This window comes from Macaca mulatta, chromosome 5 (genome assembly GCF_049350105.2).
Source record: "Macaca mulatta isolate MMU2019108-1 chromosome 5, T2T-MMU8v2.0, whole genome shotgun sequence".
Lineage (NCBI taxonomy): Eukaryota > Metazoa > Chordata > Mammalia > Primates > Cercopithecidae > Macaca > Macaca mulatta.
Genome location: NC_133410.1, coordinates 137,644,566 through 137,671,733, shown reverse-complemented (window position 1 = coordinate 137,671,733; position 27,168 = coordinate 137,644,566). Strand labels below are relative to the sequence as shown.

The 27,168-nt window shown below is 35.5% G+C and overlaps 1 protein-coding gene across 5 annotated transcripts in view; it reads left to right on the top strand.

Annotated features, from left to right (window-relative positions):
* The window catches only part of SCLT1 (sodium channel and clathrin linker 1), a 206,316-nt gene extending 179,148 nt beyond the window's left edge, over positions 1-27,168 (top strand). For 4 of the 5 annotated variants that reach the window (XM_078001442.1, XM_078001441.1, XM_078001443.1 and 1 more), the window contains 3 exons: positions 19,665-19,743; positions 22,389-22,484; positions 26,622-27,168. In XM_078001442.1, the coding sequence (XP_077857568.1) occupies positions 19,665-19,743; positions 22,389-22,484; positions 26,622-26,684 (238 nt within the window). In that variant the 3' untranslated portion in view covers positions 26,685-27,168. 5 annotated transcript variants of the gene reach the window in all.

The following is a 27,168-nucleotide window of genomic DNA, read 5'->3' as shown; positions in this document are numbered from 1 at the left end:
GCCACTTGGCAGATATTTTGCGTCAAGTTTAAGAGAAAGGCAGTGCTACTCCTTTATTGGTTTCATTACATTTGATTTTCCCATTGTTTTCAGAACAAAAAAAGTAACAAATCGATTTGGTTTAATGTCATTCTTATATTAAAAATAACATGTAGACTATTAAAATGATATATATTAATTCTGCAGTAATAGAAGCTCATTAATATTTTATATGCTTGCTTTAATGTATTTATACACTTGCCTGAAAATATCCAAATCTGCTCTGATTCAGAATTTTAGTACCCCTGTAAAAGTATTCAGCAGTATTATTAGTATCTTGGCTGTCCATCTTTTCACTCTTTTAAGTTCAGGATTATAACTTGCAATTTAAAATGTTTAATACTTCAGTCTGCAGATGTATACAAATGGATCCAGAAACAAAAGCAGATCCCTTAAAACTCAGTTTAATTTATGTAACAAACAACTGAGTGACCATTCTTTTCCAAGCATTCTGCTAAATGCTAGAAACACAAGACGAGTAAGGCTTTGCCACTAAGAACTTATTCTATCCCATTGCCTATTTTTGTTTCTCGAAACTAGCATTCATCACTGTCAGTAATTATGCTTTATACTTGTTTCTTTTACATGTTTTAAAATATTCTGTCTTTCCTATGGGACTATCAGCTCCATAAAGTTTGTTTTATTCCTTACTGTATCCCTAGCTCTTAAAAGAGTGTCCAGATCCCTAGCTTTTAAAAGAGTGTCCAGCAGTAGTAGATACGCAGAACATATTTTTTAAATGAATGCATGAAAGCTAGTGAATTTTATCAATTATTGTTTCTTTTCTAGGCCAAACTCTTCTTCCAATTTTTATCCTTTCTGGTCAAAGTTAGAATTTCAGCTTTTTGAAATGCATTTGAACGTTTAAAACATAATATAATGCACCCCCAGTATTTAACAGACCTAAGAAACTTGAATTCCCATAATTGTACCACTGCTGTATAATGAGACTTGTTTCTCATCTTACGAACTTGAAAATGCTATTGATTCTAAGAATTATTATGAAGACTATTGATAATAAAGGAATACATAGTCCTGAACATAAGCACTAGGATTAACTGGGTGAGATAATTTTTAAAAATCAATATTGCTAATAATTAAGGTCATACTTCCAGAGAAGAAATATTACCCAAAACATTGCAGCTAGGATTATTCAATTTTTTGAACTCCTGTTCTGAAATCTGGAAAAGTACACATTGGCCATATAACACAGACCTCGGTGAACTGTGCATGTATGTCCACAGGCACCAGTCCACTAGAAATTGTTGGCAGAGAGTATTTGTTGAATGGGTATCTGTATATGAACATAACTATCTGTGTAAGCATAATAGTCCATAGTACAGTGTTGGGCGCTTGATAATGATTCTTTAAGTGTTTATAGGTAATTTATTTAAGAATTATTGAAATGTCATTTTTAAAGGAGTTTGCTAGCCAGCAGTGCAACACCAAAGAAGAATCCTTTCAACTTGAATTCTAGTATACAGTGCCCAATTATGAGCAAGGAGAGGGGCCCATATATGACTAACTTAAAGGAGTTTAGTAGAATGAGTTGTGTCAAAACACCTCATCAATCTTGCTACTTGTTATCACACCATCATAGCTTAATTCATTTGAATACTGAAAATTGTTTGTTTGTATGGGCTTTTTGGCATTGCTTTTAACTAAAATTCAGATACTGTAGAAGAAACTATAGTTTCCAATAACCATGATCTTGAAAACAACCTAAATGTGGTCCATAGAATGACAGATTGTTCCTCTCTCTGTATCCCCTTTCGTGCACCTCCATAGCCAGCTTTCGGGTATGGTTGATTCTTTCTCTTCTTTCTCCTTAATGTTTTTCAGATCTATTTGCCTTCATCCCCACTACCCCTATCTTAGATCAGATCACCATCATCTCTTACCTCTCTTGCAAACTCTTCGTTTATCCCTGGACTGCAACAGCGTTTAGATCTGGCTCTTACATGTATATCCAATCTCATTTCTCATCACTTCCTATTTTTTTATTACTCTATTTAAGATTTTAGAGAAACTTCTATCACATTAAGGATTTTTTATTATAAAAGATAATATTACTAGGTTTTTTTTGTTGTTATTGTTGTTGTTTTGTTTTGTTTTGTTTTGCTTTGCTTTGCTTGGCTTTTTTGAGTCTCGCTCTGTCGCCCAAGCTGGAGTATAGTGGCGGGATCTCGGCTCACTGCAAGCTCCACCTACTGGGTTCACGCCATTCTCCTGCCTCAGCCTCAGGAGTAGCTGAGACTACAGGCGCCCGCCACCACTCCTGGCTAATTTTTTTATATTTTTAGTAGAGACGGGGTTTCACCGTGTTAGTCAGGATGGTCTCAATCTCCTAATCTTGTGATCCACCCACCTCAGCCTCCCAGAGTGCTGAGATCACAGGCGTGAGCCACCGCGCCCAGCAATATTACTAGTTTTAAAGATCAAAATGATACTCAAATCACCCAGTGCTTTAGAAATAGCTGCTAAGTAGTAAGCCAGTTAGTCACTTCTCTTTGTGGGCGGTGGTGAGGAGCGGCAGAGTACCAGTACTCTGATACCTGCTTTGCTGTTATCCAGCAAGGACTCATACCTTTTAAAAGACAATACCAGTGAACAAAACAGGCCAAAATCCCTGCCCCCATGGAGCTTTCATTCTAATAGGAGAGACAAACATACAACAAGAGAAATTAAATATGTGATAGATGGTAAGTGCTAAAGAGAAAAATAATGCAGAAAAAGGCAATAGGCACTGTATGTATTTTTGAGAGTGCCTCATTTTAGAAGAGGTCAACAGGGATAATCATCCTCCACTCTCCCGCCCTTCTTTCTCTTCTTCCTTGGCCATCCACAGCCCTGTTTAAACATAACTCGTTGTCTTCTCTGTATCTTTACTCGTTCAGCTCAAGGTGGCTGGAAAAAACACACAGCCATTCTGGGTTGTCTCACTTTAAATTCATGACCACAGAAGGGGCCTGTAGTGCTGCAAGACAATCATTTTATATATTCTACTCTCTTTGGTGACTATTTCATACCCTGTTTTTCTCTCCTCAAATCTTTTTGCAACTCCTCCCCCATCATCACTTTTAGTCAATAACTTCCATTCCTGTTTGACTGAGAAAAGAGAAGCAATCTGAAGGGAACTTCCGCAGTTTCCGACACTGCAGTTCTATTTTCCCATGCCTCTGTTTCCGGTAAACTCGGCTGTAATGCTCCAGTGTAAGAACAAACTCTTCATTTGTCCCTAGATTTTATTTTTGTTTTGCTGTAGTGCCTCCTTGTTAGATGTTCAGTTAAATACAAAGAATTGTTTTTAAAAACAATTTTGCATAAAAACAGAATGCCAAATGTAGCAACATGAAATGGTTAACTACCCTGAGAGAAATAAATAGAAATAATTCATGGAATAAGCAATTTGAAGCAAACCAACCAACCTTCTAAAGAAATTTCCTACTTAAGTGAAATCTTGGCTTTTAAATTTGTTTGAACTTTCTGCTAGCACTGGCCAGATATGCTCAGCAAATCACATTTGGTAACAAAGCCCTACCTCACCTAAATAGTCAAGATATAAGTTTGTATCTTGACCAGTGGTATATGTGAATCCAGTAAATCCAATAAATATCACTAGAATTTTTGCCATCTTTTTTTCTTTCTGTTTCAAAGCTTACCTCCTTTTCTACCCAGCCTTAAAAACCAAGTCTTGGTAAAGGACAACACATTGAGACTCCATCTCTATTTATATATATACAAAGAAGAAGGAGGAGGAGGGGGAAGAGAAGAAGGGGAAGGAGGGGGAGGAAGAGCAGGAGAGAAAAGCTCATGTACTTACTTTACTTTTACTTGCACAAAAAGATTACTAGTTCTAGAAGGCAGTTGATTTTAGGCAAGATTTATATATATGAATTGTATCCCTCCTTTTTGGAGAATATAAATAATACTGAAGATTATGCACGAAATCAGTTAAATGTATCTACTGAAGTATTTTTACTGACCTATCTTACCTATTGGTCGTAATATAAAATTCTATGACAGTCATAATAGATTTATAATTTTTTAAGTTAAAAAAATTTATTTTAAATTTTAATGAAAAAATACGTTACAAAGGTGATAATCTACCCTTGACATGCAATAGCATCCATATCGAGCATCAGCAGTTTGCTATATGCTATGTTGTAAAGTAACTGCTAGATGGTACTTCCATATCTCTGGGGAAGAATTGATTTGTTCTCCTTAGAAGTGGTTTTGTTTTTAGTGATTCAATGGTATAGTCTAAGTCTTGAACCAATTAGGTCTTTTATTAATAATAAATTACAAAATAAACTGCAGAACATTTTAAAAGCAAATGGCTCATTTGATGCATTTGACTCTCCCTATAATGATTTCTCTATATATACCACAACTTTATGTATTCTAGCATTCATATCAAAAGTGTTATTACTCGCTTTCAAAATGAGCCTTTTCAGGTTAGGTCTCAGCATCCTGCTTCTCTGTGTGCATTACTGTGACGTATTATGCATCAAAGCTTTCCGCCTGAAAATACAGCTTTTAAAAAGTGCTAGCATTCCTTGGTCTCTAAATTAACTGTATGCATTGAATCTTGAAAGTACTTGGCTGTTTGCCTCTGTCCTCTGTACTTCATAAGAACTGAATTCTTGTAAGTTGGCTATTTTCTTGCTTGCTTTTTGTCCACCTATTTGCTACAGTTAGGAGAATATTAGAGGCAAAACCAAATATAAGTATAGTCATGATATACGTAGTCCTCCCTTGACTTGTTTTATTCCCCGTGGAAACTTCTGTACCTTTTGGCAACTGACAATTAAATATGACTACCAGTACCTGTGATTTTTAAAACTATCCATAAGTAACTACAGTCAAAATTAAATGTAACACAAAATAAATAAAATCATTTTTTCATAGGAGGTAATTTTTCATCTTAGTATCAGAGAACTTAGGATCAGAAGCTTTTTAAAAATTTGAGTTTCTGTATGGTATCTTTTGGTTTGAAGTTTAATTTGTAATATCTTATTAATTCATCTATAATTATCCCCGCTCAGCTACTTCTCCTTTATCTTGCAATGTATGTATCACAAAGAATTTTGAGCTTCAAAGAAGAAGCTGTTTTACTAGTTAACTTATTAGTGTATAGTATCCATAACTGCAGTATAGATCTACTAATCTTACTTAAATGAGAGATTGTTGTTACTATTTTATTTATTTATTTATTTATTTATTTATTTATATTTTTTTGAGACAGAGTTTCATTCTTATTGCCCAGGCTAGAGTGCAATGGCACAACCTTGGCTCACTGCAACCTCCACCTCCCGGGTTCAAGCGATTCTCCTGCCTTAGCCTCCCAAGTACCTGGGGTTACAGGCGCCTGCCACCACACCCAGCTAATTTTTTGGATTTTTAGTAGAGATGGAGTTTCACCATGTTCGCCAGGCTGGTCTCAAACTACTGACCTCAGGAAATTCACCTGTCTCGGCCTCCCAAAGTGCTGGGATTACAGGCGTGAGCCACCGCACCTGGCCTGTTGTTACTATTTTTATATATTAAATCAACAAACCTCTGTTGGAAAAAAATGAGATTTTCCCTACCAGATATCAAAATACATAAAACAGTATTGGCACAAGGATAGATAATTTGAACAGAATACAGAAAAAGAAAAAAAAATGTAAAATCAGAAATTTTGGTCATGACAATGGTGGCATTTCAGATCATTGGTGAAATAATGATGTTAGAAAGATAGTAACTCATTTAGAATATTCTTTATTTCATATATAAAATAAATTCCAGATGTATTAAAGAACTAAGTATAAAAAGGAGTATATTAGAAGAAATAAAATTATTTTTATTCTCTTGGAATATAGAAGACTTTCTAATCAAAACACAAAATCCAGAATCCAAAAAAGAAAAAGTGATTAATTGATCTAACCATAAAAATTAAAATTTTTATGAAGATACTAAACAAAGATAAATGACAGATGGGATACTGGAGAAATTTTTAAAGGGTTGATATGCAAAATTCATCAAGTTCCACATTAAAAGATTAACAACCTAATAGAAAGATGGACAAAGTATGTGAACTCAGTGGTTCAAACAAAGCTCACAAAAGCATCAATGCAAATCTCCTTTAAACATGTCAAAGCAAGGTCAGCCTCACTTTTCATTAAAGAGATGCAAATTTAAGCAATAATTTTACCCAGCATATTGGCAAAATGTAGAAGATGGTTAACATCCAGCGTCTACAAATACATGGGGAAGCAGGAGTTGTCATACAGTATGGGTGGGAATGTAAACTGGCAAATACTTTTTATAAGGTAATGTAGCAAAATCTAACTAAATTTAAACTGTACAGATCCTTTTGCAGTTCCTGGTACAGGATCTGTCCTACAGAAATACTTGCGTGTGTATAAGCATGTGGTGACATACGTGTCCCTGCAGTTGGTCAGAGCCCTCACATCTTTAACTATGACTCCTAAAGTGGCCGCCTTCACTCTGGTTTCTCTGCCATCAAACTTTTCCCCACTCTATTCCATCTTTCATACTGCTCTTATAGTTACTTTACTATAAAGTAAGTATACTGGCCCTGCCTACTTAAGGACTTCTGTTTTGTCGTTGCCTACAGATTTTTCACAGTTTTTCTCTGCCATATTTTATCTGCAGTCTGCCTTTCTACCTCCATCCTTCAAGTTCTTTATGCACCAGCCACACTGAACAACCACCCCAATAAACCAAAAGTGCTTGGCCAGCCCTCGGACATATTCCTAGTCTACGTATTATTCACTTATCACATATTTATTGAGCAGGCACTGTTCTTGAAGTAATGGGAATACAGCAAAGACAAGATTCCTTTTTTTTTTTTTTTTTTTGAAGTTTAGATTATTGACAGTGAAGTAGAAATTATCGAATAAATAAACATACACATGTTAATTATCAGATAATAAGTACTATGCAAAATGTTTAGAGGCTGGGTGCAGTGGCTCACACCTGTTATCCCAGCATTTGGGAGACTGAAGTGGGAGGATCACTTGAAGCCAGGAGTTTGAGACTAGCCTCTGCAACATAGCAAGACCCTGTCCCTACAGAAAATACAAAAGTTATCTGGGCATGATGTGTGTGCCTGTATTTCTAGCTACTTGGGAGGCTGGGGTGGGAGAATCACTTGAGCCAGGAGGTCAAGACTGCAGCGAGGTATGATCATGCTACTGCACTCCAGCCTGAGTGACAGAGCGGGACCTTGTCTGTAAAAAAAGAAAGAAAGAAAGAAAATTTTAAATAAGCCAGTGTGATAATGAATTGTTGGATATCTGAGGGTGGTAGACCAGGTAGATCCTGTGAAGAAATGAATCTTAAGGTGAGATATAATAAAAAGGATATAAAGATCAGGAGAAAGAGCATTTTAAGCAAAGAGAACAGCTAGTTCAAAGACCCCCAAAGCAGTAATACAATTGGAATATTTGAAGTGAAAGAAATAGTATGCAAAATCAAGGCAATCGTGATGTTAAGAGTAGGTGAGATCTACGCAGTTTATTATGTTAAGCAATGTCAGCCACCACAGCAAACAAACTGAAATCTTAGGGACTAAACAAAACAAAGGTTTATTTGTTGCTTATGTTGCATGTCTTAGGCAGTTTGGCAGGAAGGCTCTATTAGAGTGTCCGCCTTCTTGAACACATGGTTTCTTGAGGTCACTGGAACAGAGAAAGAGGAATGGAAGAGGAACATGAGCACTTAAGTAACTCAGCTTTGAAATGATATATATCACTAACTTTTACCTCCGTTGGTGAGAACTGCATAGAAGTCTGGGAAATGTATGGTACATGTGGAATGTCCAGTGAATACTGTTGTCTCTGCTGCAGACAGGGATCTAAACATTTATGGTTTTATTAACCAGATTAAACAGTTTTAATTGGGAAAGCAATCTAATTATTCAATTAGATTGTATTGAATAAATGAACACATGAATATACAATATGTAATATTTGCTTGTCCAAAACAAACTGTACATATAGAGTGAACTACACAGCATTTGCGCCTAAGGCATTCTCCTCACATTGTAAAACATTATAATTCCTTGGCTGTATATCTGTAATGTTTGGCTGCTGTAACTGTTTTTTCTTTTTTTTTTTTTTTTTAATTAACAGGATGAGAGGCAGCTGCAGGTACCAGCAAATTACAAAATACATAATTACTAAAAGTAACTGAAGCATATTATAGCATAATTCAACAGGAAAAAGAAAAAAACATCTGGCACATGCTATGTTAATTTGTCATAAGAGAGTTCCAAGGAAAGTGCTTGCTGCAGCTGGCAGATCCATCATTTCACTGAAATGAATAGCACACCTTGTTTTTAATTCTCTCATATAATATAGAATAGAACCTTATGCAATTTAATCATCAGTCATCACTAAAGGATTTCATGCGTTGAGGGAATTTTCCTTTGTGCCATGTCAGCCAAAATCTACATGGCTCATCCTTACCTTAAACTGTGCCTCAATCATAACAGAATGGTCCAAGCAATTATAGTAATTAATTAAAGTGTCTAAGATATTGGCCTAAATTTAAATTTCTTATCCCATAATTAAATAAGTTTGTTTTATTTCATATGTCTTTTATTAGTTTTATTTAAAGTATGTGTGATGTTTTCAAAGAGATGGATACATTACAGGGAAAACCTTGCTCATACTCTCATAACCATACCATTTCAGCTAATGTATGTGCCAGTGATAGTCACAATTAAAATACAATTAGTACGGAAACTCTCTCTTTCAATATGGGTTAAGATATTCATTTCTGGCCGGGCGCGGTGGCTCAAGCCTGTAATCCCAGCACTTTGGGAGGCCGAGACGGGCGGATCACCAGGTCAGGAGTTTGAGACCAGCCTGGCTAACACGGTGAAACCCCGTCTCTACTAAAAAATACAAAAAACTAGCCGGGCACGGTGGCGGGCGCCTGTAGTCCCAGCTACTCGGGAGGCTGAGGCAGGAGAATGGTGTGAACCCGGGAGGCGGAGCTTGCAGTGAGCTGAGATCCGGCCACTGCACTCCAGCCTGGGCAACAGAGCGAGACTCCGTCTCAAAAAAAAAAAAAGATATTCATTTCTATGATAGAGACAGACAGAAATTATTATTATAAAACATCTTCTAATGCAGACCTTTTTGAAATAGTCTGTATTTCCAACTCTCTACTGAATATTTTCATATATGTACCTCAAACTGAGTTTAGTCTAAATTGAACCCATTATTTCACCCCTAGCTGAAGTTTTCATTTTTATTTCATCCTATATTTCCCATTTCTGTGAATGGTAGTATCGTCTACCCAGTTGCTCAAGAAAAACTCTGGGTACCATCCTGGACTCCTCCTCATACCCCAAACCCCATTGTTACTAATTCGATCTCCTAGATCTCTCTTCAATCTGTCCCTTTTTCTCCAGTTGCTATCATTCAGGCTATCAACATTGCTCATCTGGACTGCCGCATTAACACTCTAATTTGACTATGGATTAATACCCTTACTATTTTTCCTGCTACAGTCAGCAAGATTTCCTGATGTTCAAATCAAATCATGTCACTTCTCTTCTTAAAATACTTCAGTGCCAATTTCCTGTTACGATTTATAAGGTTCTTTGTGATCTGTATTTCCTTGCATTTCCAGCTTGTTCCTCTCTCACTCCCACCCCCACCTCCTAGTAACACTGTAGATCCCATTCATGCTGAACTTCTTTTGTTTCCTAAATTTATTATCCTTTCTTTTTTCCTGATATTTGAAATTTTCCTGATATGTGAAATTCCTGGATTTCATGCATGGGTTTGATTGTGACACTCTTCTTTTCCTTCCTCTGCCTTTTTCCATCTAACTGCTATTTATCTTTCATACATCAGCTTAAAAGTCTACTTCCTCTGAAGAGACAGCTCTAACCCCCTGTTCTTCCATGTGTCTTATTATAGCACCATGAAGTTTTTATAGCATTTGCTACCTATTTTAAGCCTAGTAGCTTTCCAATATTTCTAGTGGTTCATAAGTTTGACTATGGCAGTGACTAGATCTTGTTTCCTCCTTGTCTCCCTAGCACCTAGCACAGTAGTATGTAGCATGTAACAGGCACTCATTTCAGTATTTATTAAATGAGTAAACTTCGTAATTTCCCCGGACTCCTTCTAAGATGAGCACTTAACATTAGCGTTGGGAGGAAATTTCAACCATTACTTTGTAACTTTCAGTTCATTCTCCAAATAACTTTAAAATAAGCTTCCTGTGAAGGATCTTTATAAATAAAGCTTTAGAACACATTGATTTTCCTGTTAGTAATCTCCCAAATTTATTATACCACTTGATGGTTACTTTGAAAATATAATCACTGAATTATCTCATTAGTCCTGATATGAGAGCAAGTACTTAGAAAAAACTTTGAAAAAGCAAGATGTAAGATATTATTACTGGATGGACTAGTCAACTGATTCTGTGGAATTAATTAAAATATGCATATTAAAAAAAAAACACCTTTTGATTGCCAGTTACATTCTAAGCCTTGTGAATGTAGCTTCTCATTAGGAGTTGTCATTCTAGTGGGGAGAGGCTGTAAGAGAAGAACCAACAATGTAATAATCAGAACCAACAAATAAACAATTTTAGATGTTTAAAGTGGTATGAAGAAAATAAATGGAGTCACGTGATACATACTGGAATGGAGGTAGGAGTTAGAAGAGCTAGACTATTTTAGGAAAAAACATAGTCTAAAAAGGTGATAGTTAAACTGAGGTCTGAAAAATGAGAAAATTATACCAAAAAGTCAGGAAAATATTCCAGGCAGATGGAAGAACAGCAAGCGTAAAGGTCCAGTGTTAGGAAGGAGCATGCTCATGTGAGTGAGTATAGTGAGGGGAAAGAATGCTGTAATATTGAAGAGATACCTCAGCAGGGATCAGATTGAGTGGGCTATTTTAAATGAGATATTTTTACTTATTTTAAGTAGAATGTTTAAGTAGTACTATTTTAAGGTTAAAAAAAAAAAGAATGTTTAAGTAGTACTATTTTAAGGTTAAAAAAAGTCTAAAGTGCAGCAGTGGGAAATCACTGGAGAATTTTAAACATCTTTAGAGTTTAAAAGACCACTTATAACTACTGTGTGGAAAATAGACTAGAGAGGGAGCAAAAATGGAAACAGAGAAACCAGATATTAGAGTATTACAGTAGTTTTGGCAATAAATGATAGTGGCTTAGAATAGGATATCTTCAGTGGAGATGAAGAGAAGCCGGCAGTTTTGAAATACATTTGGGAGATAGAATAGGACTTACTGATAAATTAAATATAGGGCATGAGGGAAAAAGGAGGAATCAAAGATGATACCTAAGCTTTTGACTTGAGCAGCTAGGTAGATGGCAATGCTTATTTACTAGGAAGGAGGGAACTTGGGAAGAGATGGATAAGAAGTAGTTTCCATTTTGGACAGGTTACATTTGAGATGCTTATTAGTTTTTTTCTAGTAAATGTGTCAAGTAGGTCATTGAATACGTAAGTGAAGAGCTCAGAGAGGTCAGGCTTTGTTTTGTAGTGTTATGTTTACAGTCATGGACAAGAGAAGATCACTTAGGGGAAAAGTGTAAATAGGGAAAGAAAACCTAAGACTGACCCAAAGTTCTCTAGTATATCTAAAGCTGACCTGCCTACCTTAAACCATGGTATTTCTAGTTAGCTGAATGAGAAAAGATTTGAAACTTCGAAATGAATTTTCTTTTTTAGCAGTCAGGTCTTTTGAAGCCATACAAAAACTTGAGATTACAGTCTTTGCATTTGCTAACCATTTTGTCACATGCTATGATTAAATATTTTTATCTAATATTAAAATATTAAATATTTCAGAAAATCTTTATTTTGCCTTTTAGATATTAGTATTATATGATATCACAGATTTGCTTTACTAACATCTCTTGTAATTGATTAGACTTAAGTGGGAAACAATATGATTTAGTTGAGAAAACATTTTGATTAAAAGACTGGTACAACATGGACATAAAGATGGGAACAACAAACAGTGGGCACTTAGGAGGAGAGAGGCAAGGGCTGAAAGATCTTCCAACAATGGTCTAATCAGCTCTCTGAGCTCTTCACTTGTGTATTCCATGACCTACTTGACACATTTACTAGAAAAAAACCAATAAGCATCTCAAATGTAACCTGTCCAAAATGGAAACTACTTCTTATCTATCTCTTCCCAAATTCCCTCCTTCCTAGTAAATAAGCGTTGCCATCTACCTAGCATATCAGTGTTGATTACAGTATTTTGTTTATTTAAGCATTTAATTTTTTAATAGTTACAACATAAATTGCTTCATATGTAAATTATTTAGTAAACTTTTACTTACACAGAAATTACATTTTGCAAATATATTTCTAAATTATATTTTGTAAGGATGAGTGGAATTTTCTATCACATAAACATGAATTATATAAGTGAACTAAAAACGTATGAAACTGTTAACTAAGCACTTCCCAGTGATGCTTTAAGGAATTCCTCAATCTTCTATATGTACTTTAAAATTAGTGGAAGATAGTAATTACACCTTGAACGTTATACCCTATAATAAGCCAGAAATTATAGAGAAATTGGGTACAGTTTTATTTCAATTATTTGGTGCAAAATACTCTTTAAAATGTCATACCAAAATGAAATTTCCTCTATCTCTATGTTTTCCCGGAGATTACACTTAAATCCTCTCCGATAGGTATGAATGTTTCTGTTCTTTTTTTTTTTTTTTCTTTATACTTTAAGTTCTAGGGTACATGTGCACAACGTTTGTTACATATGTATACATGTGTCATGTTGGTGTGCTGCACCCATTAACTCGTCATTTACATTAGGTATATCTCCTAATGCTATCCCTCCCCCCTACCCGCTCCCCATAACAGGCCCCGGTGTGTGATGTTCCCCTTGAATGTTTCTGTTCTTAAAGATTTCCAGGGAAGAGATTATATAGTCTTACTGAGCATGTGTTTCAACTGTCATACCACTGTGAAACTTTCTGGAAAGTCTTATTTAATGTTTATCCTAAATTACTCATGATACAGGGAACTCTCAATTATTTTCTCTAATGAAGGGAAAATGTCTTGTAGATAACAAAGAGTCGAATCATCCTCCTGGGTCTTTCCTTTATCCCTGCAATGAAACATCCTGACAGAGAAATAAGAAGTTACAAAGTACTGACAGGAAGGCTCTAGGAAAGTCTCAGGGGATAGAGTTGGTGAAATCACTTTTCTCTTCACCCTTTAATACCTTCTAAAATTTCATTTGGAAGAAAACTGTAAGGTTGAAAGAAATGCTTGAATGAAAAATAAGCTTAGCCACTTCAATTTCTTTGGAGAAACAAGAATATAAATAAGTCTAAATAAATACCAGTAGTCTTTATCTAAAATATGGTTTTTCTGATAAATTCCTCAGTAAATCTTGAGCAAACAAGGATTAAAATGTTCTAACTGCTATGTTTTCTATAATTTAGAAAATTAGAACTTTTCTAATTTTAGAAAATTGGAAATTCAGCCATAAATCAGCAAATATGGTAATGGCCACATAACATTTTGGTCAACGATGGACCACATATATAATAGTAGTCTCGTAAGATTATAAAGGAGATGAAAAATTCCTGTTGCATATTGACATCATAGCTGTCATAATGTCTTCATGCAATGCATTACTCAGGGGTTTATGGCGATGCTAAACAAAACGACTGCACTGCCAGTCTTATAAAATTATAGCATATGCAATTATGTATAGTACATGATACTTGATAATCAAGAGCTATGTTACTGGTCTATGTGTTTACTCTACTGTACTTTTTATTATCTAAGAGCATACTCCTACATGTTTTTTTTAAGTTAACTGTAAAACAGCCTTAGGCAAGTCCTTCAAGAGATGTATTCCAGAGGGAGGCGTTGCTATCAAAGGAGATGACGGCGCCCTGTGTGTTATTACTCCTGAAGACCTTCCAGTGGGACAAGATGTACAGGTGGAGGACACTGATACTGATAATCCTGACCCTGTGTAGGCATCATCTAATGTGTATGTTGGTGTCTTTGTTTTTAACAAAAAACTCAAAGAATAAGGATATAGAGAAAAAATATTTTTGTACAGCTGTATTTTTGTGTTTAGGGTCAAAAGTTAAAAAATTAAAAATTTTATAAAGTAAAAAGTTATAGTAGGCTAAGGTTAATTTAGTGTTGAAGAAAAAAATATGTTTTTATAAATTTAGTGTAGCCTCAGTATACAGTGTTTGTAAAGTCTACAGTAGTGTAAAATAATGTCCTAGGCCTTCCCATTCACCCTCCACTCACTCACTGACTCACCCATAGCAACTTCCAGTCGTGCAAGCTCCATTTATGGTAAGTACCCATACAGATGTACCATTTTTTATCTTTTATACAATATTTTACTGTACATTTTCTATGTGTAGATACACGAATACTTACACTGTTAAAATTGTTTACAGTCTTCAGTACAGTAACATGCTGTACAGGTTTGGAGCCTAGGAGCAGTAGGCTATACTATTAATATTTTACCTAGGTGTGTAGTAGACTTTACCATCTAGGTTTGTGTTGCACACTCTGTGATGTTCATACAACAATAAAATTAATGATAAATTTCTCAGAATGTATTCCTATTATTAAGTGATACGTGACTCCATTTGGATGTGTAAAGCAGTGTGGTAGATATTGTGGCAACTAAAAATAATTCTTCTTTTAAAAGTTTCTGCTGGGTATGGTGGCTCACAACTGTAATCCCAGCACTTTGGGAAGCCGAGGTGGGAGGCTGTCTTGAGCCCATGAGTTTGAGACCAACCGGAACAACATAATGAAACATCATCTCTACAAAACATAAGATTAGCCAGGCATGGTGGTGCATGCCTGTAGTCCCAGCTGCTTGGGAGGCTGAGGTGGGAGGATCACTTGAGCCCAGAAGGTCAAGGCTGCAGTGAGCCATTATTATACCACTGCACTCCAGCCTGGGCAATAGAGTGAGACCCCCATCTCAAAACAACAAAAAAAGTTCCTATTCCATTTAGGAGAATGTATGTATGTATGTGTGTGTACATATATGTAAAGCACTAGCATTATAATACAGGATTGATAAATCTCTCATACATAAAATAAGTATTCAATATCATAAAGATTTGATGTGTAAAGAAAACTGTCCGGATTAAAATGAATGGAAAGGAGACCTGAAAAGAAGGGAGACAAGGGTGCAGTCTTAAAGAATGGGAAGAATTCTAATGGGAAATCTGAAAAACACAATCTAAAAAATGACATAAGCCTGATCCTGAGGTAATACATATGCAGTTTGTTTTCGAAACAATGAGAGCCCAACTGAAGTGTGGAAGGTTCCTACTGGAGATAAGGTTGGAAAGATAAGTTACACAAAATTTTGAAGGAGCTTATGACATTCTCAGGAATTTGGACTATTTTGTCCAATAGCTGAGAGCCATTGAAGAGTATAGCTCAAGGAAGCAAATTATTAAAGTGGTGTTTTGGAAAGAGAAATATGCTAGAGATACATGGTTTAGAGAGGGAAACCCACTGTATCGGTTGAGTGCATTCATATGCCCTGTGGTAGAGTACTTTACATATATTGTTTCACTTGATATTGAGAAACCCAAGCAGCTTGTTACTACAATAAATCTAAGAATTAAGTTCTAAGAACTTGATTTGGGATGGTAACACTGGATAGGAATGAAAAATAGATGCAAGAGACCTATCAAAGAGAGAGTCTCTTTCAGGGTAAATGAGAAGTTGCATTTAAGACAAAGTGAGAAGCTGGGCGCAGTGGCTCATGCCTGTAATCCCAGCACTTTGGGAGGCCGAGGTGGGTGGATCATCTGAGGTCAGGGGTTTGATACCAGCCTGGCCAACATGGTGATACCCCATCTCTACTAAAACTACAAAAATTAGTTGGGCATGGTGGTGGGTGCCTGTAATCCTAGCTACTGGTGAGGCTGGGGCAGGAGAATTACTTGAAGCGGGGGAGGTGGAGGTTGCCGTGAGCTGAGATCATGCCACTGCACTCCAGCCTGGGAGACAGAGCGAGACTGTCTCACAAAAAAAAGAAGGACAAAGTGAGAAATAGGAGTTGACTTTAAACTTTTTAACCTAGACACCTAGAGCGGAGATGTCAGTATAAAAACTGAGCAGCAGGATGAGAAGTAGATTTGTGAGACAATGCAAAAAGCTTGATATTAGGCTTGTTAAGTTTGAGTTTAAGACTGGACTTTTAGGGAAGAAGTCTGAAGTAAAAATTTAATTGTTAGGTTTCCAAGTAAGTATATAAATTTTCATATTCCTAGAAGGCCTAATACACATACACACACACATATACTCTCTGCGTGTGTGTGTGTGTGTGTGTGTGTGTTATTCAACGAACTTTCATTATTTACCTTCCATGTTGCAGTATAGGGCAGTGGTTAAGAGCACAGACTTTGGAATCAAAGGGCCAAGTTTTTTTTAATCTTGACTCTACAGCTGACAAGTAGCCAGATGCGGTGGCTCACGCCTGTAATCCTAACACTTCAGGAGGCCAAGGTGGAAGGACTGCTTGAGCCCAGGAGTTCTAGATCAACCTGGGCAATAATATGGCAAAACCCTGTCTCTACAAAAAATACAAAAAAACTAGCCGGGCATGATGGCATGCACCTGTAGGCTCAGCTACTCAGGAGGCTGAGGCAAGAGGACCACCTGAGCCTGGGAGGTGGAGGCTGCAGTGAGCTGTGATTGTGCCACTACACTCTGGCCTGGGTGACAGAGTGAGACCCTGTCTCAAAAAACAAACAAAAAAACCTGACAAGCTATGTGATCCTAGGCAAGTTACTTATTTTTTTAATTTCTGTCTTTTAATTTTCTCATATGTAAAAATTGGGATTTCAGGGCTGGGTGTGGTGGCTCACTCCTGTAATCTCAACACTTTGGGAGGCCGAGGAGGGCAGATCACGAGGTCAGGAGATTGAGACCATCCTGGCTAATACGGTGAAACCTCATCTCTACTGAAAATACAAAAATTAGCCGGGCGTGGTGGTGGGCGCCTGTATTCCCAGCTACTTGGGAGGCTAAGGCAGGAGAATGGCATGAGCCTGGGAGGCAGAGCTTGCAGTGAGCCGAGATGGCACCACTGCACTCCAGCCTGGGCGACAGAGCAAGACTCCATCTCAAAAAAAAAAAAAAATGAGAATTTCATATATTAGTCATGCAAACTAAATATTAAATTAGTTTATGAAAGCACCTACAACAGTGTCTGGCACATTGTAAGCAAATACTGTGGAAATGTTTGCTCTTATTATCATCATCACATCATTTTCACTATTATTTGCCAAGCTTTGTTGAGTACAAAGATGAGTAACAAAGTTGCTCACCATCCAGTGGGGGAGACAGAGCTTGACATATAAAGAGATAAATATTTATGTGGATTAAGGGTAACTTAAAGTATATTTTCATTTAATGATTTATGTCTTTGTGATCTTAAATATTGTGGAAAATTATTACTATCCATCATTCAGATTATCTTGAGTAAGAACTGAAGAATAGTTTAGGCATGAAATTATACAAGTAGGTGTTTCCCTGAAATGTTTTGTGTAAACTGAATGTCGGCTAACTTTATAAATGTGATCATTGTTTCATCTTAATCTAAATTATACTCACAATTTCTTTTTCATCAGCACTAATATGTATAACTTTCACCTTTAATTACATTTGACCTAGAAGACTGGCCACTAGTCATTTTATTTATCATTCTTTAGTTGGTTTTTTTCTTATGTTGTTGGGGGGATGGTTGGGCAATAATTTTAAGCTGCAGAAGATACTTTAAAGTAAGCATAATAATTTATTATATTTTGTTATTATCACTCAAAGCTAAAACAATATATTTGGCTTTATCTGTCATGGAATTAATGATAGATACTCAAACCCCTCATAGTCAGTGAACCTGTATTTATGAAATCACTGAGTTAGAATAACCGATCTCCCTCGTAGTCTGTCAGTTCTATGATGACAACAACTATGTTTGCCACCACATATCTTGCACCTGGCCTGTAACGAATGTTCAGTAACTATTTGTATAATTGAATAGTGGATGGCATTGCTTTTTGTTTTATATATTTATAACAGATTACTTGCTATTTTTAACAACTATTCACTCAATAATAGGACACTTCAGAGGCTTACCAAATTTGTAGGCTGTTTGCTGGCTCCTTTGAAAAAAATCAAAGCTTAAGTTATTTTGGAAGAGCTAATCTGTTGATTGATTTCAGAAGCACAAATAAGGTCAAAGGCTAAAAGCCAATACTGAATCAAGAATTTCACCTGAGCCAAATCCAAATTAATTCTCTCCTTGGAAATAATGATACAGAAATCATCCATAACCATCCATAACCCTAAAAGTTCACACACAGTAAGAAAAGCTTTGAATGTCATTGATTCATTATATGTAATACTCACAAATTTATCTGATCTTTGTTCAGATTAAGTTATTTTTAATGCTACATTGTATGTACCCTTAACCTGAAACTCTTGAAGTGACTTTTGACTAAAAGCAGTATAATACTTATATGTTGAACAACAACAAAGAAGACAGTTCTGTGCATAAGATACTTTTAGGTAATGAAGCATAAATGATATGAATGAGTAAAATACAGTACATTTACAACCAGAACATGAATAAGAATTCTAACTGTACCGCACTGAAGTGATACTGGAGTAATTAATGTTGCCTTAAATTTCTAAGAGTTGAGCTCCCCTAAAAAGCACTGTATATGAATCTTACAAATGCATACTAAGGCTGGGCATGGTGGCTTATGCCTATAATCCCAGCACTTTGGAAGGCCGAGGAGGGCGGGTTGCTTGAGCTCAGGAGTTGGAGACCAACCTGGGCAACATGGTGAAAACCCATCTCTACTAAAATACAAAAAATTAGCCAGGCGTGGTGGTGCATGCCTGTAGTCCCAGCTACTCTGGAGGCTGAGGCACAAGAATCACTTGAGCCTGGGAGGCAGAGGTTGCAGTGAGCCAAGGTCATGCCACTGCACTTCAGTTTGGGCTACAGAGTGAGACTCCGTCTCATTAAAAAAAAAAAAAAAAACACATACTATAGCTAAGAAGCACAGTAGCTTACGAGATTTTGTAGTAATAAATACTGTATCTTTTTGATATGAGTATGCTTTTATTTTAGTGTCTAATAGTATCTCCAAATAATATTGAAGATACTTTTGTACTTTTAAAATATGTGTTTTTATTTTGTTTTTTTTAGTTTGGCAAAATATACATAATAAAATTTACCATTTTAATTGTGATAAAATTTTTTTAATTATGATAAAATACACATAAAACTTACCACCTTAACAATTTTTAAGTGTACAATTCAATAGTGTTACATATATACACATTGTTGTGCAACTGATCTCTAGAATATATGTGTATTTTATTAAAAAGAAATAAATGAGTCCTTTGAGGTATGGTCTATTAGTAAGTGACTTTATTTTGCACATGAAGATGATATTTTTGTTCAAATCATGAACATGTATCTTGCTAATAAAGATTCAGTTTTCTATTTGGAACAATTATATTAATGGATTTTTTGGTGCTGTCTTTTGATTAATAGGAGTGAGTTGAGTCGACAGAAACTTCATACCCAAGAGCTGCTTTCTCAGCTGGAAATGGCAAATGAAAAGGTAGTTGAGGTAAGATAATGACTCCCCTGGGAAGTGCTTTCTGCTGCAGCTTGATACACATGTTATAGAATTTTACCTGAGCCAAATCCAAATTATTTCTCTACTTGGAAATAACAATACAGAAATCATCCATAACCCTAAAAGCCGACACGCAATATAATGTGAATAAAAGCTTTGAACGTCAGTGATTCATCAGATTCATCATATGTAAATAATAAAAGGTAGAGCTCTTATTTCTGTTTTACCAATAGAACTTTTGTAGTATTTCAGAGAATGTATTAGGATCCCCTTTATTCTTATTCATCTCTAAAATTATTTTTTAACCCATTCATCTTTTTTCATTTTAATCCATCCCAAAAGACACATCACATAAAAAATACTTTTGCCTACTGTAATATATTAAAATATATTTAGATTTATGACTTAGAACTAAATATAGCAAGAGTTCAAGTTTTTTTCCTTGAGGCGTTCAAAAAGTAAACAATTTTTGGATTATGATTGGGGCTTTTTAGATCTCTTCATTTGATGTTCATCTTCATTTGATGTTCTAACTTCAAATGTTTGTTGGAATTTCCCTGAGTACATGGTCTACTCCATCTTTGTGGTCTACTATAGGAACCATAGTGAAATCATTACTCCTAAGCATCATGGCATTATGAACTGATAATGAGCCATTTAGAAATTATTTAAGGAATAGCCATTAAAATAATCTTTCAGGTAGCTCCCACTTCCAGATATCTATTCTGATGAAGTAATTTACAATACAGAAAAATTTAAAAGAAGATATTCAGTACAGTAATGTTAATAATATAGGAAGATCAAAAGCAACCAAAATGAGAACAGAAAAGGAACAGTTGCATATATTAGGATGTATCCTATCTAAACTGTTCCTCAGCCATTATGGTAGCAGTATAGAAGAAGTTGCATTATATGAAGTCTGATTATAAATACGAAAATGATTATTACAGATGATAGAATTTTTCCCCCATGTTTTCTCTAGCATGTGATGTGCTTCTTAAAATTTAAAGGCTACAGATTTAAACATCTTGGTAAATTGGACCAGCCAATATAGTTCTCTTCATAACATTTCATTTTACTTTTGGGCATAATAAGAAATATAATGGCCGGGTGCGGTGGCTCAAGCCTGTAATCCCAGCACTTTGGGAGGCCGAGGCGGGTGGATCACGAGGTCAGGAGATCGAGACTATCCTGGCTAACATGGTGAAACCCCGTCTCTACTAAAAATACAAAAAACTAGCCGGGCGTGGTGGCGGGCGCCTGTAGTCTCAGCTACTTGGGAGGCTGAGGCGGGAGAATGGCGTGAACCCGGGAGGCGGAGCTTGCAGTGAGCCGAGATCACGCCACTGCACTCCAGCCTGGGAGACACAGCGAGACTCCGTCTCAAAAAAAAAAAAAAAAAGAAAAAAAAGAAATATAATAAGCTCATTTTAGCAGGATACTGTTATTTCAATATTTTATATTACTGTCATAGCCACAACATTCATTCTTATCACTTGTATGTTAGTACATGGGAACTATAAGTTTCTGATTCTTCATAGAAAATGTGTTTTTCAAAAAAAAAAAGAAAGAAAGAAAATGTGTCTTTCTAACTCTTCCTGATTAGGCTTGTATTATTATCTCATTCAGATAAGTGCCAGAAAAACTGTTTAACAATTCTAGTTGTACAAAAATACTTTCTCAGATGTACTATAACCAGGCTAGTAAGTATGGAGATAGCTAATCCGTTTTTTAATTGATAAATTATTTGGACTTGTCTGCATGACAGTATGTTGTGACAGCTTTGTATTCGTGATGCCTGTATAGTTCTTGCCATAACAAAGTATTAGAAACTGGGTGCCTTAAACAACAGAAAATAATTGTCTCTTAGTTCCAGAGGCTAGAAGTCCAAAATTGAGGTGTTGACATTGTTGGTTCCTTCTGAGAGCTGTGAGGGAGAATCTGTTTCATGCCTTTCTCCCAGCTTCTGGTAGCCTCAGACGTTCCTTGGCATGGAGATTGTGTTCTCTCTGTGTTCAACTTGTCTTTCCTTTGTACATGTATGTCTCTGTGTCCAAATTTCCCCTTTTATGAAGACATCAGTCATATGGATTATGGTCCACTCTAGTGATCTCATCTCAACTTGATCATCTGCAAGGACTCTATTTCCAAACAAGGTCATATTCATAGGTACTGGGGGTTAGGACACAATTTAACCTATGACAGTACCTAATAGCTGTGTTGACCCTAATAGACGCTGGAGTATGCAGATGTCTTGGGGAACATACAGAAACAGTTCATCCCAACCCTACTAAAGCTCTGGTTGTAAGGCCCAGCAGTCTGTGTTTTCACAGTCCAGGTGATTCTGAAGCAGTGATCTTCACAAATTGAAAGTCTTATTCTTCCGAGTCATTTTGCTTTGAGATTTGTTAATTCACTTTCTTTGCTGGCATGTGGGAGAAAGAAAACAATTTATTAAGAATGTAAAGCTAAGTTTTATTTTAAAGCTCATAACTTGAAAAAATGTAAATTTTGAGATAATATTATTTGTATTTTATAAGTGGTAAAATGATGTCCAGATTTTTCATTGATTATTCCACAAAACATCTCCATATCACATATGGATTTCTAACTTGTTTTCTATTTCCCCTTAATAGAATGAAAAGCTAATTCTAGAGCATCGAGAAAAAGCCAACAGACTTCAAAGGCGCCTAAGTCAGGCAGAAGAGAGAGCTGCTTCAGCTTCCCAGCAGGTAGGGAGCATCCTCTTATCCCTAGATAGTAAACAGTTCAAAGATAAGATAAGTTTTTTAGAAGTTCCCAGAGAACTTAATAGTTTATTTTTACTAGATTAATATATTTTAAAATTAATCCCTTTAATATGTGAGGTTGAAAAAGTAAACATTGGAAACAAAAATAAGCTCTGCGTGGTGGTTCGCAACTGTAACACCAGCAATTTGGGAGGCCTAGGCAGGAGGATCACTTGAGGCCAGGAGTTCAAGACCAGCCTGTGAAACATGGCAATACCTTTTCTGTACAAAAAATTTTAAATATTAGCCAAGTATAGTGGTGCATACCTGTGGTTCCAACTACTCAGAAGGCTGAGGCAGGAGGATGGCTTGGGCCCAAGAAGTCGAAGCTGCAGTGAGCCATGCTTCTACCACTGCACTCTAGCCTGGCGGACAGAGTGAGACCCTGTCTCAACAAAAAAAAAAGAAAGAAAAGAAATATACTGTCTTAACTATCATAACCTCTAGCCACAGGCCACTATTTATATTTAAATTAATTTAAATTAAATAAAATTTAAAATTGAGATCCTCAGTCATACTAGTCAGATTTGAAGTGCTCAATAGCCGTATGTAGCTAGGGCTATCACATTGGACAGCGTAGATATGGAACATTTCTGTCATAACAAAAAGTTCTGTTATACAACACTGCTCTGGAATTATATTCTGTCTAAAACTAGGCAGATATTCACTAACAGATTTGAAAGTAGATAATATTGCTTTGAAAGTAATATTTCAAATTCTCTGCCTTTGTTTTTATTTTACTTTTCAGTGGAAAAAAATTTCCTTGGCTTACAGGTTAATTTACTTAATGCATATTTTCATATGACCAAAAAAATCTAAAATACAATATAAAAGTTGTCCAGTGGGAAATAGAGTAGAAAATGCAGAATATCAATGAAATACTAAGGGATAATTTCTCTTAATACACACACATCATATAAATGAAGTGGGCCCTTGATTATAAAGTAGGAGCAATAGTCCCTCTTATGAGGAACAAAATGAGACCAGTTCAGTGATTATAAAGATAGACTAGAAACAGACAGTTGAAATGGATGGATACATAGGGCAGGCAAGAAAATAAAAACAAATCAAATTACTATATTATTAATTATATTTGCTTATAAATGTATTATTTCAATCAAAATTAATATTCTTAACTACTACAGCATTTTATACATAGTAAAGCCACTCTGCTTGCTGAATTCAGTTTATGTTCATGATATTTACAGATTTTTTAAAATCTACTTCTGTTATGAACATGGCATGCCACTTAAAGAAAATTTAGTAATAATTTATCCTTCTGTTCCTCTCCCTCTTGAAAGTAATTACAGCCTTGTCAAATAATTTTTATGTCTGATGAAGTTATGAATTAACTAATGGGTTAGCCAATTATTTAAGAACATATTAAGTTATAAGGTAACAGAAGTTAGGTGCCCTGGACAGTATCTGGAGAGTATGTGTTTCGGTGTCAGGCAAATCCCTTAGTGCCATTTAGTGCCATTAAGTAGTCATGTGACTTTGGGCAATTTCAACTTCTCTAAGCCTCAGTTTCCTCATGTTTAATATAGGATAATAACACCTCCCTCATATGGTTATTAAAGGATCAAAAGAATTAACACATGTAAAGCATTTCCCTTAGTGATAAGTAGATATTTAGAAGGATATATAAGAAATTAAATTTCTATATCATAATCTTTAAAGCTTCTCATTTACCTTTTTTAAGGCAAATGGCAAAGAAAATGTCTACGTAAAATCAGCTACCTTGAGTTCTATAGTAAAAACGGTACAATTACAGGACATTAATTATATAACCAGTTAGCATCTAGATTAGTTTCCTCCCTGAAAAAATTAAACCTAAACAGTCTAGTACTGATGTTTCTTCTGTTGTTTAAACTCTCCAATGGGAAAGATTCCACCATTCTTTTAAGTAACCTTTTTAAAATGTTTTGTCAGTAACCACTTCACGAATTGTTCTGTAACAAATCTTTCCCTAAGCTTGTCTCCTTCCCTTCTGTTCCTATTTGAAGATGGAAGGTAATCATTTGGCACTTTCCCCTTACCCAAAAAGGAATTTCTTCCCTGGAGTTAATATTTGTTCTGTTTTATATGAGTCCAGGTGATCAACTTTGTTTGTAAGATGTACATTTTATTTTTTTAATTTTTATATTTGCCCTCTCTGAATCTTCTAATTTTCCTATAAAAACTGAAAAAGTGCTATTAGAAATAATATCCTACTAAATGCATGATATTAACAAAATGCAGAAAAATTTTAAAATTATTATCGTCTCTGACACATCACACTTACCATAGTGCAGTGCAGCATCGTGTTACTGGTTCAATACAAGCCCTGAATCATGCTGATTCACTTTGCTCTAAATGTGCTTTTCTGATTAACTTTCTCTACATGTTATTCATCCATTCTAAGTGTATCACTCTAAATGGTTGAATGCCATACTGTGGTCTTTCAACATATGAGTTTTTTAAATCAGTGTGGTGAAGCCTTTCAATGCAAGAACACAAAACCTAGAAGCTAAGAAAAAAATAATAAATATGTTCACAGTTTCAAATATCTGTATCAGAAAAAGTCATAAAGTCAGTGACAAACCGAGAAAAATATTTGTACCATATATGACAAAAGGCTAATGCCCTAAATACATACGAAGGATGCCTAAGTTTTCAAAAAATGCCACAGTCCAGTAGACAAATATATAAAGGAAGTTTATGGAGAAAGAAGGACAGATGGCTTTTAAACATTTAAAAAGATGTTCACCCTCACCTATAAGACAAATACAAATGTAAACTGTAATCACATCATTTTTCACCTATCAGATCGTGAAGTTTGGAAATGCATTGTGCTGGCACTCTCACACGTTATTGATATAAGCACATGTTGGTATAAGAGCACAGTTTGGCAGTATCTTTCAAAAACTGTAAATGTATGTAACCTTTGACCCATACTTGCACCTGGAAACATTTTTGCCAGGAAGCAAACATGTAAAAATACTGATTGAAGCGTTGTCTATCATTTTAAAAGATTAAAAACCATACAAATACCCAACAATAGCAGACTAGTTAAATTATGGAGTATTCATACAGAGGAATAGTTTGCAGCTATTAAGAAGAATAAAGTATAATAGTCCTAATATAGAGCTATTTCTAAGGTAGATAATTTAGAAGAAAAGAAAACAAGATGAAAAGTGTTTATAATTCTTTCATCATTTTTTAAATAAAAGGAAAGAAGAAATACATATATTCTCATTTAAAATATTTCTGGAAGCATACTTTACTGGAAATACTGGTTGTATCTGGAGAGGTGTCTGGAATGAAAGACAGCAATGGGAATGAGACTTCCTTTATGCTGTCTACCATTTCATACTGTTAGATCTTTTTTTTTACCATGTGTATATATTATCAATTCCTACTAACATTTAAAGATTATTTTTCTATTAGACTTTTCTTGTTAAGATCTATCTTCACTTTATTATCAGCCTTGCATTGTGTTGGCTCACATTAGTTTGTGTTTTAGAAACTTTCCTGATTAACTTTTATCTAGATGTGTTTCAACCATCTGGAATATGTTTTACAATTCTAAGCATATCATCCCTGAGCTATTGAATGTCTTATTTGACCTGCATTTCTCTAATGTAATAGACATTTTAAAGTTTTAAGAGTAAAATAGATATTAATTTAAAAATGATCACTGACTGGGCACAGAGGCTTACACCTATAATCCCGGTACTTTGAGACCAAGGTGGGTGGATTGCTTGAGCCCAGGAGTTCAAGGCTGGTCTGGTCAATGTAGTGAGACCCTGTCTCTGAAAAAAATTAAAATTAACCAGGCAAAGTGACTACTGAAGAGGTTGAAGCAGAAGGATCACTTGACCCTGGGAGGTCAAGGCTACAGTGAGCTGTGATTGTACCACTGTACTCCAGCCTGGGCAACAGAGCAAGACTGCCTCAAAAAGAAAAAGATCGTTTACAAAACCCTTTCCAATAAGACCGTTTTCAGTACTTATAGGTTGTGATGCATTCTACTTTGTATTAATCTAAGATTTTCCACAGAAAAAGTAACTACTTACCGATTGTTTATTTTAATTGCAGCTCAGTGTGATTACAGTGCAGAGAAGAAAAGCAGCCTCCCTGATGAATCTGGAAAATATTTAAAAATATTCATAGTTCATTCACAGAACTTTAGAGTTGGGAAAGCAGTTGGACTAGAAGTGTATTGAAATGGTAAAGCCTGCAGAGTATAATAGTTAAGGCTTGTGTTATTTTGCGTAAGCATTGTTATTCTGTTTTGAGGGTTATTGGAAAACAGAGCAGTGACCACTTCCTGTAAGTAAAGAAAATATAATCCTATATTGAGCTTCAGTGGAGAATAAACCAGCTGAGAAGAACTCATTGCCTTCATCAATGTGTCTGTTTTTTAATTCCTCCTTTTTCCCTTGAAAGGCTATAATAATTTTCAAACTATGCAAATTTCTCTTTCATAAGAAAGAGTTTTTAAGAAAATTCTAGAATTTAATATTTCAGTTTCCAAGATTTGAAAATTTTACATCTAATTGTTACTTCTAACTCATTTTTAAAGTTCCTAAGTATCCATTTTATTATGAACTCATAAATGTAATAAATTGTGCACTTTCTAAAA